Source organism: Protopterus annectens, chromosome 9.part0, assembly GCF_019279795.1.
Source record: "Protopterus annectens isolate FY-2018-M chromosome 9.part0, PAN1.0, whole genome shotgun sequence".
Classification (NCBI taxonomy): domain Eukaryota; kingdom Metazoa; phylum Chordata; order Ceratodontiformes; family Protopteridae; genus Protopterus; species Protopterus annectens.
The window spans coordinates 1,694,618,945-1,694,633,149 of NC_056743.1; the positions used below are offsets into that span (position 1 = coordinate 1,694,618,945).

At 39.4% G+C, this 14,205-nt stretch overlaps 1 protein-coding gene across 2 annotated transcripts in view; it reads right to left on the minus strand.

Moving 5' to 3' along the window:
- Positions 1-14,205, minus strand: part of PDE4A (phosphodiesterase 4A) — a 1,515,730-nt gene that overhangs the window by 623,922 nt on the left and 877,603 nt on the right. For both annotated transcript variants that reach the window (XM_044084565.1, XM_044084567.1), the window contains exon 5: positions 12,428-12,477. In XM_044084565.1, the coding sequence (XP_043940500.1) occupies positions 12,428-12,477 (50 nt within the window). The remainder of the gene's footprint in view (positions 1-12,427; positions 12,478-14,205) is intronic.

Here is a 14,205-nt window from a genome sequence, read left to right on the forward strand (position 1 = left end):
TGAACTGAAAAACTAACAACAAAAAAGGAAAGCTTTGCCACCTCAAGACTACAGCCCCTATTCCCCAAGTGAACTTCTGACACCTGGAATAAATAGAAGTTTTTCAAATTATAAAACGTTTCTTGTACATTAAGCTTACTTTATACAAGCATCTGAACGTTATCTACATGTAAATGACTTGTGTGTAGTTTAAATCACTAATGTAATCATTACAGCAGGTTTTCAGCTTGGTTCAAAATGTCAGAATTGTAAGGCATTTTGGAAGATTCTGTTTTGTTACAATCCAAATATTATTGTTTACTTGAACTTCCGCAATATTTCAGAGGAAGAAAGAGGGAGAGAAAACAGAAATAGAGTCTGAGGAATGCAAAGAAAGTAGAAGTATGAAAGCCCTCTTGTGCAAGATGGAAAAACTCACATGAAGTTCGCTCAGCTAAAAACATTTTCAAAAATAAATATCAGAGGCAGTTTTTTGAACTGGTCAAATTCTTCCATATTTCTTGTAAGAAGTCCAAATTAATGTCAAATGTAAACTGTCTCACATTGTTACTACATGGGAGGGCAAAAAGTGGGCAGCATAGTCTCAGCAGGGGGCAGGCAGGATGCCAGTTGATTAAGAGATGTAGACAGACGTGACATGCACTAAGTGCCTCCCAGACTTACAGACCCACAGTCACTGTCAGGAATAGTTTGGATGTTTGCTGGAAGCTGGCAAAGATGTTAGTCATCAGCAGCTGGCAGTCAGAGTCTAGAAAAGCTACCCTGCTTCTTGAATGTTATCTGGAGAAAAATAAGTGCTACTTCTAAAATTATAAACAGGATCAGTGGCTAAAACAGCACTGCTGTAGTGCATCCTCACCAGCACACAAATACTGCAGGAAAACATAGTAAATAAATGAAAATAGACTGCTGTTAGTTACATGACACCATCTGCCTGTTCTAAAACTGCATAGCCATTTGTTGTGCCTCTGTTTCAACACAAGCTGCAGCAGGTCGGGTGGAGGGCAGGCTATTCTCATTACAGCATCATAACATCACCATTCCACAGGGTACACATGAACAACATCTGTCCAAAGATGTTAAGCTGACAGAAGAAGAAGAGGTACAGGGCCAAGCATTCTACAGATTTTAACCATGGCAAAAACAGGTTTATAGGAAGATAAAAAATATGAAGGTACTTCATGGACTACGCTGATGTAACATACTGAGAGCAGGAATAAATGATTATCTATGGTTAAATCCACTGCAGACACATACATCACTACTACTGACTGTAGGCAAAGGAACTTGGGGGGGGGGGTAAGGAAGTTCATCGAAACCCTCAAGGCTATGCCATCTCAGAGTTTTTTATATTTAGACATGTCAGGGTGTAGGGGGAGGACTTCAGCAAAACACCTTTCTGTGTGTTCTAAGTGAAGGTAGACACACTTCTTTCTTGAGTTTATGTTTTAAAAACTTTCATGGTCTGTTCACCATATGTAGAGGAACTTTCTACAAATCCAAAATGAAGCTGCCCCATGGACAAAGTGGAAAACTATTTGGCTTCCATACTGATTACTAGAGTCGGACATGAACTACTTTGTCAGAAGGCGAGGCTAAAAGGAGACAAATCACTTATATGTGCACAGCTCTAATCTCGGGCAGGTGTGACCATCTACTGGGAGATAGTACCTTGTGTCTTAGAACCTATTTGGATTAACTTGGGGAATTAAAACAAAAAGCAAACCAACTAAATTAAAACTAAAAACTTGCATTCTTTGAACTGTGAAATTTCCACTTTTTTCTGAAACAGGTTAAAGACTACAATTTATGCATAAAAGAAGAGGAGAGTAATTTTTATATACAGTTTCAAAGTCTGGGATAATGCTTGACAAAGCTAGACAAGAGAGACAATGAAAAATTATAAAACTGTAATCCATGGTGGTTGGTTTCATAGACACCATTACTAAAGAGGCGTTACTTTTACAACTGATGGTCATTAATTACATCCATCATTATAGAAAACTGTAAAGTGCTAATGGAGAGCACACTATTCCAACGCTACAAGAGCCCATAAATATGTTTAATAAGAAAGGGCACAGTTTTAAAGTCTGGTGAAGCAGGGAAGGGATAATGCAAACAATGTAAGGTGAGTTTGTATGAGGCAAATAAACCTTTTCCTGCAGCTGTTGTGGTGCCTGAAAATTCATTTCTATAGTTCATAATATCAGAAAAGCAGGAGTGGAGGCGCTTTCACTCTCAGTGATCTGGTAGTACATGTGGCTTTTTACAGATTGTCTTTGTCTTATTAGGTAGGAAGGGCTACAAGAACGTTACATTTGAGAATTATACTACACATCTGGAGATTTAAAGTTAAATTAGAATCCAGCACCTTCTATATGCATACAAAACAGTACACACCTTTTAAAAATTCAACTTTTTTGTCTTAGAGATACAGGCTTTGAATGGTAGGAGTGAGGATTTTAACCTGTTGCTTTCCAAAAGAGAACATTGTTGGGAACGCTACTGGGTTGAATAGTTATTTGAGCATTTTATCTGAAATGGAAACAGGGAGGCTCAACCTTTCTGCAATCATTGGTTGTACTTTTAAAAATGTCTCTATTTGTGCTTTGATTTTATTTTGGTGTGTGTGTGTGTGTGTGTGTGTGTGTGTGTGTGTGTGTGTGTGTGTGTGCGCACATGTGCATGTTATGTGTTTGCTTTCTGGACAAGTTGTGCCAGATTACTTTTAGGTTCAGCAATTCAAACATGATTTTAAAGTGAGTTATTTTTTCTGATGAAATGACATCTATGTATACTGAAAACACTGACTATTGTTTGTAACAAATAAATGTTTAGACTGCTTGGTTTGTATTATTTGCTTCATTTTCTATTACTTGGAAGAATGTTGGTTGCTGCACATGCCAAAGAGCTAAGATTTTTACAGCCTCTAGGAAACAGAGCAGAAGATATGAAGGACTTGCCATTTGGATTTGGTCCATCGGTGGTGGCTTCTGCACAATTACAACCACGGTCTGCAGTTTTGCAGCCAGTTCTTGGAATGCTCAAATGTTCCTAATCAAATAAAATAAGGATATTTTTTATATTAACTAATGTTGTGGTAGAGCTGACTACTCACTTCAAAATCTTATTACCCTTTACCATTCAGACTAGACAGATGACTCACCTCCCACGAGACCTCACCACTCTCTCTGGATAAAACCATTGTCTGCCCATGTAATCTTTATTTACTTATTTTTACTGCTGCTTGTACTGCATGAACCACTTGCTAATATGTGTAGTTTGTTGCCATCATTCTGGTCCAAAGCCAGTCAGCAAGTCCGTCGAGAAACCCTTTCAATTGTGTTTTTCCTGAATATTATTGTATTGCATTATATTCCTTATGGGGGTGGGGTGGGGGATGGTGATTCAGATGACTGGTCGTGTGTGAGGCAGATCCAGTCAGAAAACACTAAAGTGTACATGTAAAAGTTAAATTTCCCATAAAGATTACTGCAACCAGTGTGTAGTTTGTCTCAGTCTGTAGCTTGATATTCAGAATTAAAACTTTGACAGATATTTGCTGAAAAATGCATCGGAGAAAGAAGCATTTCCTTCTAAACTATCAGAACAAGAAGAATCTTGAGGCTATGACCTGTAATGCTACTCATAGCTCTTCCACCTGCTTCAGATATCCCCCCAAATAAAAAAAAAGGAGAACCAGCTAAAGGAAAAGGTGGTCAGGGACACTGGAGATGTGATTCGGACACCCAATATCTCTGCTCACCTTTAAGGTGTGGGTCTAACAAGACATTTGTGCAGCACCTGGGCCACACACTTGAGTTATCTGAGGTTCCTATCAGAGCCTGCTTGGAATCTGCTATATTACTGCATGAAGGCATATCCCACTGAGCCAAAGACCTTCTCTTGGAAGCCAAACTGGACTCCTCACTGAAGGCATCTAACTCTGGTGCCTGAGTTTTCATTTCTGAAGTGCAAGGTGATTAACTGAAGAATTCTGTTAAGAATATATCCTGGACAGGCAGGTGGAGGTTTGGACTCATGCCGATAGGCCCACACTGCTAAAACATCTGTCCATGTTATGGCAGCCCAAAAGTCCAAAGAGAAGATGCCTGTGCAGCTGGCTCCCTGCAGTTACCTGGATGTAAGTAGCTGGCAGATCCTCACATGCCCCCTATCCCCACCCAAGCTCTTTTCTAAGAGCTATAAATTCTGCAGAATTTTCAAACACCTACAGATTAGCCTTTAAGGTTCAGAGCACCCCCTGCTAAAAGGGAACTTTGCCCAAAAAGGATCCCGATTCATCTGATAGTGAGGGGGAACAGCTGGAATAAGTCACCCAGGTGTCTTCGTCTTAGGGTAGGATGCTGACACTGATAATACCATGTCATCTCAAAGACAGGATATATTATTTGAGGTACTCATTGCAGAATGAAGGACATGTTCAAATAGAAAGGTAAAGAGGGTGTGGCTCTCAGAAACATTATATTTAACTTCTATCTGGAAGGCCTAAACCAGCAGTAGCAGTTCCTCCACTTCTGGGAACATTGGAGGATGCCTTCTTGGCATCCTTAAATAACTCTGACACCCATGCCCTCTGACTAAAAAATGAGAGTTTAAGATTGCACGAGTCCCACAAATGTCTGTACAACAGCTTCTGTAGAGAAGTTGTAGCTCATCCAGTAATGGTGTCACTGGATCCAGAAAAGGCGTTTAAACTGGATCTTGCTCCTAGGACTCTTTCGAATGACCTGGACAGCATGCTGATTAACTATTTTGGAAGAAAATATACACAGCAAAGATATCAAGTATCCTATCTGTGCCAAAAGACCAAAAACACTTTGTTCTTCCAATCCTGAAAATGATTTTAGAGCTAGATGTAATAGGATCAGTACCAAGGTAGCACCAAAACAAATGTTCTTTTCAAGGCTCTTTCTACTGCCCAGAAAAGAGGATCTGTGCAGGCCCACCTTGGATGTGACAAGGCTGAATATTTATTTGTTTATTTGTGTTTGTTAAGTGAGGTAAAGCACTGCTCCACATGGATCTTTTCTTTTGGACTCAGCCTGAGAACACCATCTAATTAAGAAACTTGCACAAAGTCATGTAGTAGGCAAATGTAAGGAGTACATACCTGAATGTCCCCGAATTTAAATGCTGATCCTGTAATGCGTATTGAAATTCCTGTTCTTACAGCTGGGTATTCAAGACTTCAAAGATGCCTTTCTCCATACTCTGTTATCAAAACCTCAGATCCTTTGTCAGATTACAGATGGGGGCTTCCTCTAGGAATTTAACTTCTTGCCCTTTGGTTTGGCTACTCCACTTACAGAGTGACTAGTATGAGGTATTGCTTACTACAGAACCAAGAGCATTTACAGTTACCCCCTATCTTGATGACTCGCTGGTGCAGGCACAGTTTCAGGAGAAGGTGGGGAGAGCTCTGCAATGTCTTCTTGTCTGTTTGCAAAACCTAATTTTTATTTCAATATCCCCAAGTCAAATATCACCCTTTCAAAACACTAATTTTCTTGGGAAACCATTTGGAATTCAGTAGTTAGAGGGTCTTTATCCCTCAGGACAAAGTGGAATATCTAACACTTCCAGACCCAGTCCAGCCTTGTGGCATAGAGGGATGAAGCCTCACTAAGGCCCACATGACTTGTCTTCAATTAGAGGCATTTTTTTGCAAAGACTTTGTTTCCACTGCTTGCCAATATCAGTCTTCTGACCAGTCGATTAATTTCCCATCATTAGGGTGATGGTCAAGCAGTAGGGGCCACAGGAGTGGTTCATGATTTTTCCTTAGACCTGCAATGGGAGTAAATACTGTACCATCCCCCATTTCCAAAAGAAGGTGAAAGCAGCAGGATGTCATGCCCTCTGTATACACAACAGGCATGGTGTTGCTGTTACCCTGGTCTCTGCCAGGGAACTACAGACCACTGCATATGCAACCCTGGGCTTGTGCACTTCCTCCACCCAGGATGGGCACTCTCATTCTCCTTTGCCTGTGCCATCAAATATCCAAACTTTTAATCAAACTCACGTCATTTTGGTCATAGCTACAGCTCTGTCCAACGTTGCCAGTGTCACAGGTTCATTAGCGGCATGGATGTCTCAAGGATCAGAGTAAGACATTGGGATAATGAGCTCGAGGAGCTGGGCTAATACTAGCTCACTCACAGCGAGGGGAGGGAGGGAGGGAGGATAAGAGGCCTGAAGCACTGGTGACACCTACTGGTGAATGTGTGCACTACCTACCTGAAATGGCTAAGCTAGATCATGCTACTTCCAGCATGGATGTCCTTGCTAAGTCAGGGAATAGGAGGCATGTGTGTGTGGGTGCGCACGCGCACACACAGACACACACACACACACACACACACACGCACACCTCCTCTGGCAATAATAGTGAATCTATGAACAGCCTATGGGGACGAACAGGTAGGGGACTCCACAAGAGGTACAAGCTGGGCTGATACATTCCTTATCATCTGACTCTCATTGCTGGTAGAACAGCTGGCCTGATAATGTTTGCCAGGCATGAACAAATGGAATGCAGGGCCCTTATCCCTGTGGAATGAATGAGTAAACTGGATGGAGGTAGTTGAGCTATTAGAGAGGAGTTCTGTGGATGTGGAAAAGGAATGTAAAAACAAATGTTTCCATGCCCTGGCCCAGAAGACTGCTGTAACAGCCAGACAATTTCTTAGGACACTGATAATCATAGCCTCCCCATCTGGCAAATTTACATACAAGTAATCTATGGTGGCACTTCACCAGCACTGTCAGTCCTTGGAGGAGAAGACTTATATGCCATCCGGTATCTCGCAGGACTTGCCAACCATATCAGACAGACTAAATGTTTTTTTTTTGTCCTTCAAACAGAATTCCACCCAACTAGAACGTAACCACAGATGATTCAGATCTGACTTGGAAAGCTCACTCAGAAGGTCTCAAGGCTCATGGGGAAAGGGACTGTTCTTAAAGGAAAATGTGCATAGATACAAATGGTTCTTAATGCAGGAACTTACTTTCAAGCTCATCTAAAAAAATTGGAGTTTTGCAAGTGACAACAGACACTATGACAAACATGGTACATAAACAAGCTCTTGTGTAGGCCAGCTATGATTGCTTGGGAAATTCAATCCCAAATCCCCCTATCGGTATTATACAGCCTTCCTAGAGTCACAGATTCATAGGTAAGTACTATGCTAGCCACTCTTGTGGGTCATTTTAAGCTTAGCCAATTTCAAAGGTAAGAATCAAACAACATACCTTATATCTGTGAGGTAAACACTTTAACTATTATACCAACCCTCTCTGCCCAAAACTGAAATCAAAGGCAGACCAACTCAGCTACAGTTCCCTGCAAGGAGATGCTACAGAGGGATATTTTTTCTGCAGTTAGTTCACAGGTGGGATGTCACAGAGATAGGTTTTCTTGCGTATATGAACAGTGAACAGTTGAAAAGTTCTACTCCACAGTACAGCACAAAGAACCTTGGACAGTATATGTCTTTGCCTTCAAATGCACAGATGCATTTCAGAGCACATTCTCACCAATTCCCCTTCTATCCAGGGTGATCTGGTGAGTATTTGAAATTCTGGGACCTGGTGGAGCATGTCTCGAAACACAAAGAATGAATGGATGAAAGAATGAACTTACATATACCAAGTCTGAGATGTCCATTTCCCATAAATATTCCCCTTTCTCCAAGGTATTCTGATATCAGAGTCTCAGAGTTGGTATATAAGGCTTATATAAGTTCAGGTTGGGGGGGGGGGCTTGCCTCCCCACAAAAAATAAGTTTAAAGGAGAAAAGCAGTGTTTGAGATTTGCTCTTCTTCTGGATTAAGTACATACGTTTAAAAACTGCCACTATCACACTGAGGAATTTTATGTGTAATCCCATGGAATATGTTAAGAGTCAGTCATGCTGATGCCTTTTCCTCAGCCTTTGATCAAATATCTGTAGTAGTTAATGGAATAAATAGCACTATACTGTAATCAATGAATGGGACACTGATACCTGTCTCTTCAGGTCCACACAGGAGCTGGTCCCTAAATTAGGGCTCAGCACAGCAGGAAGTATGTCCTGTACACTGAATGCCAGGACTTTCATTTTTGCCAAAAAAGGACCATAAACCTTGTAATTCCTGCATGATAAAAAACATTATAGAAGAAAACAACTTCCCCATACAAGCTTCAAGTTGAGTCTGGTGAGCAACATTGTCTTTCAGAAGACATTTTTTTTTACTGAAACATTACATATTACAATTAAAAAAATTATGAGTGGAATAAAAACAAACAAAAAAAAACTACAGCCATAACATCAAACCATTCTAACATATACTAAGCAGACTAGTGGAGAATGCTTTAAACTTGTGCCATTCTTTATAAATATATATATATATATATATATATATATATATATATATATATATATATATATATATATATAAAATGTGTTGCTTAGAAAATGGGTGTGGAGAATCAGTGATCACCACTGGATGCCCAACATTCGAAATGGGAAAATGAATGTATAAGGTAAGCCTGGTAAAAAGAAGTACATTTAATTTGGCAAGAACTCCGCAGGCAGAGACAAAAATGTGTTTTTCAGGACTTGCCCTTCCCTTTTCCTTTACTAATTGAGGCTCTTAAAAGGTTACAGTTAGTTAGCAAGGAAAAAAAAAGGCTGGACAAAGAACACCTACTACACAGAGAGTATCTATTCACTCTCCCTTTTAATCTGGATCACACTTTACTACCCTCTACAGCCTCCCACTCCACTCCTTTTTATTTTTCCCACTACCTTACCTTATCCACGTCATCTCTATAGACCTTTCCTCTACCTCTTTCTTTTTCTTCCCTACTCACCTAAGCTACCTGCAGACACCCTACCCTGCACTCTTATAATCTTCTCTCCATCTTTCTCCCTTCTATAACCACAGTACAAGGACCTCTCTCATGCTAAGACATCACTCAATTTTAACTCACTGTCTCTAATCATGTAATCTCTGATACCTCTTTAAATATCTTATTAGAACTGTCTCAGGTCTCATTTACCACATACTAATCTATGTAACAAATAATGTGTCTATTGAATTTCTCCTCACATATTGTATTCATCTCACGTTATTATCATTGTACTCTGCTATGAAACATATGTTCTATGTTGTTTTCATTATAACATTCTTGCACTCTTATGTTTGTACCGTAAAATTATACTTTGTGATTTAAAAATATCAGTACTGCTGTTTTTGTAATGTAACATGGTACTCTGATTTAAAATATCTGTACTGCTGTTTTTGTAATGTAACTTGATACTGTGTGATTTAAAATATCTGTACTGATTGATAAATTATTAACAGAGGTAATTCATGATTTATAAATTAGGATAAGGTGGAATCCTTCAAAGCCCCCAGGCCTGTGGAAAATACAGCCCAGACCGCAGAATCCTTTATAAACGCATTCTATGAACACCTTCAGGAATGCATGGATCATGCAATCCCAAATAAAACCAAGACCCAATCCTCCAAAGGCAGACGTCCTGTCTGGTGGACCCAAGCCATAAACAAACTATACAATAGAAGGAGGAAGCTACTGCATGATAGAGGAAAATCCCAAAAAGGGAAGGCATCTCTGATTAGTATTAGCAAAAAACTACGGGCACTCATAAAATCGTCTAAGGCCAGCTTCGAGAGAAAAATTGCACAGGACACTAAGGATAATCACAAGGCTTTCTTTAGTTATGTTAGGAACCTGGGTGGGAATTCCCAGATATGCTCAGAATTAGTCCAAAATGACAAAAAAACACACTGAACCCGCAGACATTGCCAACATCCTGGCTGACAGGTTCAGCGCAAACACCCCCCCCCACCAAAAGGGCAAATATCTATCCCAGCAGAGTGCTGCCCCCCTGACATCTCAGATGCTCAGGTAAGAGTTGCCCTCTCCAAAGCAAAAAACACAGCATCAATGGGACCAGACGGTGTCCCGGGCTGCATCCTACATGAACTCCAAGAAGAGCTAAACCCAAACATAAAACTACTGTTCAGTTTCAGCCTTACTACAGGATATGTACCCAAAGAGTGGCATACAGCAACAGTGGTTTTTCTCCACAAAGGTGGTGCCTCAATGGATCCTGGAAACTATCTCCCCATAAGCCTGACTAGCTTGGTCTGCAAAGCTATGGAAAGGATCATCATGGACATCATAAATAAAGATATTGGGGACCTACAGACACTGGATCCTACCCAGTTTGGCTTTGTTAAGGGCAGATCCTGCCTCTTAAACCTGGTTGATTTCTTTGAAACAGTCACCAAGGCCATTGATGAGGGGAAGGTGGTCCACACAGCCTACCTGGACCTCGCAAAAGCCTTCGATACAATACCCCACTCGGGCATTATAGATAAGCTCCCCAGCTTAAATATAAACCCCCATGTCACTAGATGGGTTGCAAACTGGCTCAAGGACAGAACCCACATGGTTAGAATTGCTGGAGCCATGTCAGACTCCAAACCAGTTATAAGTGGCATCCCACATGGCTCAGTCCTGGGACCACTCTTGTTCGGTATATATTTCTCGGAGGTAGAGGCCAACATGGAAGGACTGTGGCTGACCAAGTTTGCAGAGAAATGTAAACTGGGCGCCATAATCGACTCTCCAGCCGACACAAGCATCCTCCAAAAGGGCCTAATAGAAACAGACAACTGGTGCCACAGCCATGGCCTCAAGCTAAACGCCAAAAAGTGTATAGTCATCCCCTTTGGCAAAAACAAAGTGCCCACAAATTACCACATAGGTGGTAATCCATTAAGTACAGAAGAAGTAATTAGGGACCTGGGGACCCAAGTTGATAGCAATCTCTCATTTCACAACCACATGGCCAAAGTGGTTAGAAAAACATTTTATATAGCCCACCTAATCATGAAGGGATTCACATCTAGATCAGGGGAGGTCATCGTGCCTCTTTACTCATCCCTCATCAGGCCCATAATTGAGTACAATGCCCCTTTTGGGATGTACCTTACCAGACACCTGCAGCAACTGGAAAGACCCCAAAAGTACCTCACCAAGAGGATCAAAGTGCCAAACAGATGCCATATGCTGCCCAGTTAAAGAAACTCCAGCTCTACTCAGTGGTATACCGCCTGCTCAGAGGCGATCTGTGCCTGACGTATAAAGCCATGTCCAACCCGGAATTAATGGACAAAATCCAAATCCCATCGAGCTACGCGCTCGAGAGACTTGAACCTCAGCACTGAAATAAATAGGACATGCTGAAGGGACAGATTCATAACCCAGAGGCTCCCTTCACTCTGGAATAAAATCTCAGTCCAGGTTAGGCAGAGTCCCTCATTGACTCTCTTCAAGAGGAATCTTGATGAGTGGATCGGAGATCGTAGGTTTACCCTGGGTATCACTTCTGTGTCACTGTTAGACAGAGGCACAGTATACTAACCTCGAAAAAGGGCATAGCAAAATTAATTTAAAATGGGTGGCGAAAGCCAAACACACTCTGGCTAGGCTTATAAATGCCCTAGGGCAGATAGCCTAGTATGAACCTATGATGTTTTTGTAATGCAACATGATACACTGATTTAAAATACCTGTACTGCTGTTTTTGTAATGTAACATATACTCTGATTTAAAGTATATGTACTGTTGTGTTTGTACTGTAACATGATACTCTGGTTTAAAATATCCATACTGCAGTTTTTGTAATGTAACATATACTCTGATTTAAAGTATATGTACTGTTGTGTTTGTACTGTAACATGATACTCTGGTTTAAAATATCCATACTGCAGTTTTTTGTAATGTAACATGATACTCTGATTTAAAATATCTGTACTGCTGATTTTGTAATGTAACATGATACTCTGATTTAAAATATCTGTACTGCTGATTTTGTAATGTAACATGATACTCTGATTTAAAATATCTGTACTGCTGATTTTGTAATGTAACATGATACTCTGATTTAAAATATCTCTACTGCTGTTTTTGTAATGTAACATGATACTCTGATTTAAAATATCTGTACTGCAGTTTTTGTAATGTAACATGATACTTTGTGATTTAAAATATAGGTACTTGATTTTTGAAATATTGTGATTGTGGAAATTTTCTCCCAGGCCTCCACTGAAAATTGGCACTTTCTGGCCCAGTTAGACTTTCCAGGTAAACAAATGTCAAGTAAATAAATAAAGAAATATATCTATCTATCTATAGAGAGATATCTTTTATAGTTTTACCTTCCACTTTAATTTCATGGCCACAGCAATAAAAAGAACAGAAAAGGGATTGAACAATTCCTAAAACTAAGGTGTACAACTCATGTGACATAGATAAAAAGTACAGAAGCAGATGGAATGAATGACTAGCTGCTTACAAAAGCATTTAATAGTACCATACCTGACAATGTAGCCTTGCATACAGTCGGCTGGCTGCCCAGTGGGGACCTCCTGTGGAAAAAGTAAGAAATGCTTCCTTAGCAAATGAAGACTTTTTTTTTTTTTTACTAAAATACAGATATTTGACACCTGTAAAAAGACAGTAGACATTTTAACTAATTCATAGTACTCCTTGGTCTCACTAAAGGTAACCAACAGAACTTAGCCAGATCATAAATCCTCGACTTTCCTTTATTAGTGAAGTATTAACACATGGGAAATAAAGTGTAGTACTTGTGAACAGCTCCATGCTTTTACTGTATACAAAATTATACACCACCTGTCACAAACACTGGCTTAAGTTTCAAAAATAGGTACTTTCACAATAACTAGGCACATGTAGAAATAGTGGGCATCTTTAATGCTGCTATTTGGTCCCCATTTTAACTGTTTTCCAAAGTGTACATGTGTACATTAAAAGGAAACAATAGTAGTTTTTAATACTTCATCATACCAGAGTATGTACATATTTAGAATTTAATAACAAAGTTTCATTTGTGCCGATAGACATCACTTACTTTTCTTTGCAGCTAATACTTACTGATACACACTTTGAAAACTTTCAAACACTTATTTTAAAAGCTACTGCTGATATGATAAAGCAAGAAGAATCATGTAAAAAAAACCAGAGGATTGTGACAATATTTTTTTCCCTATTTACAAACTTTTAACATTTTCTTAGGGATCCATTACTCGATGAAGGCATTCTCACAGTCGCAATACAAATATTTTGTCTATACCACTACACTTACAAAATAATTCAAGTATACGTTTATTTGGTTTAATTTGTATGTTTGAAATAATTAAAATGTGCTTAGAATAATAACATTCTAAAGTCTGAAGTAGGCTTGTCTACTAACTGGTAAAGTAATCCACAATGCAATAAAATCAAACCAAATTGCTGGAGTTCAGAAGTGTAAAATTAACTTTTTCACATAACAATGCTCCTAAAAAGCTACTCACAGTTTAACAGGAAATGACACACTGGAACTAAACATTATGGATAGGTAAGCATTCCTTGCAACGGCAAAGCAAACTGTGTTTGTTTGTCTCATTCTGCCCATTCAGCTCTGAGCGATGATTACTTCTAAATACATAGGATTATTTAATAAGGATAACTCATTGGAAATCACAGGACAAAAGTAAATGCAAGGTTCACATTTTCACTGCAAAATATTCTGCACTTTGTCCTTACAGTCATAACTGAACTGCTTAGTTAGATATGATCATCTTTTAAGGAGTACAATAACTATGTCTGTGATTTTATACACACACACATATGTATATATAGATTGGAGTGTGATCGAAATATAAAACATTAAGCGAACTCATCGGCAATTACCATTAATCACATCTAAAAGCAATGAAAAAAGTAAATGCAACTCAATAGGTTACATTTATGATTACAAAAAATATCTTTTTCATGGGGGGTTCAGTCCCCACCATCCCCTGACTTGGGTATCTACCTACAAACCCCATAAATTAAATATACTGACTCCAGGGTAACACAAACATGAAGAAAATGGAAAAGACAGAAAATTATGCAACGGTTAATATAATAAACTGCGACTGTTGCATAATTCAACAACTGCACCACTGACAACAAACATCAGTGTTGCATTTAGCATGTGATGAAATAAGTGTAGTGATATTTCATAACAGTGCTATATATAATACAAATTATTTTTCCTCAAAAGATTAAATTCTGAAAAGATGAAAAACAAAGTCAACATGTTATTT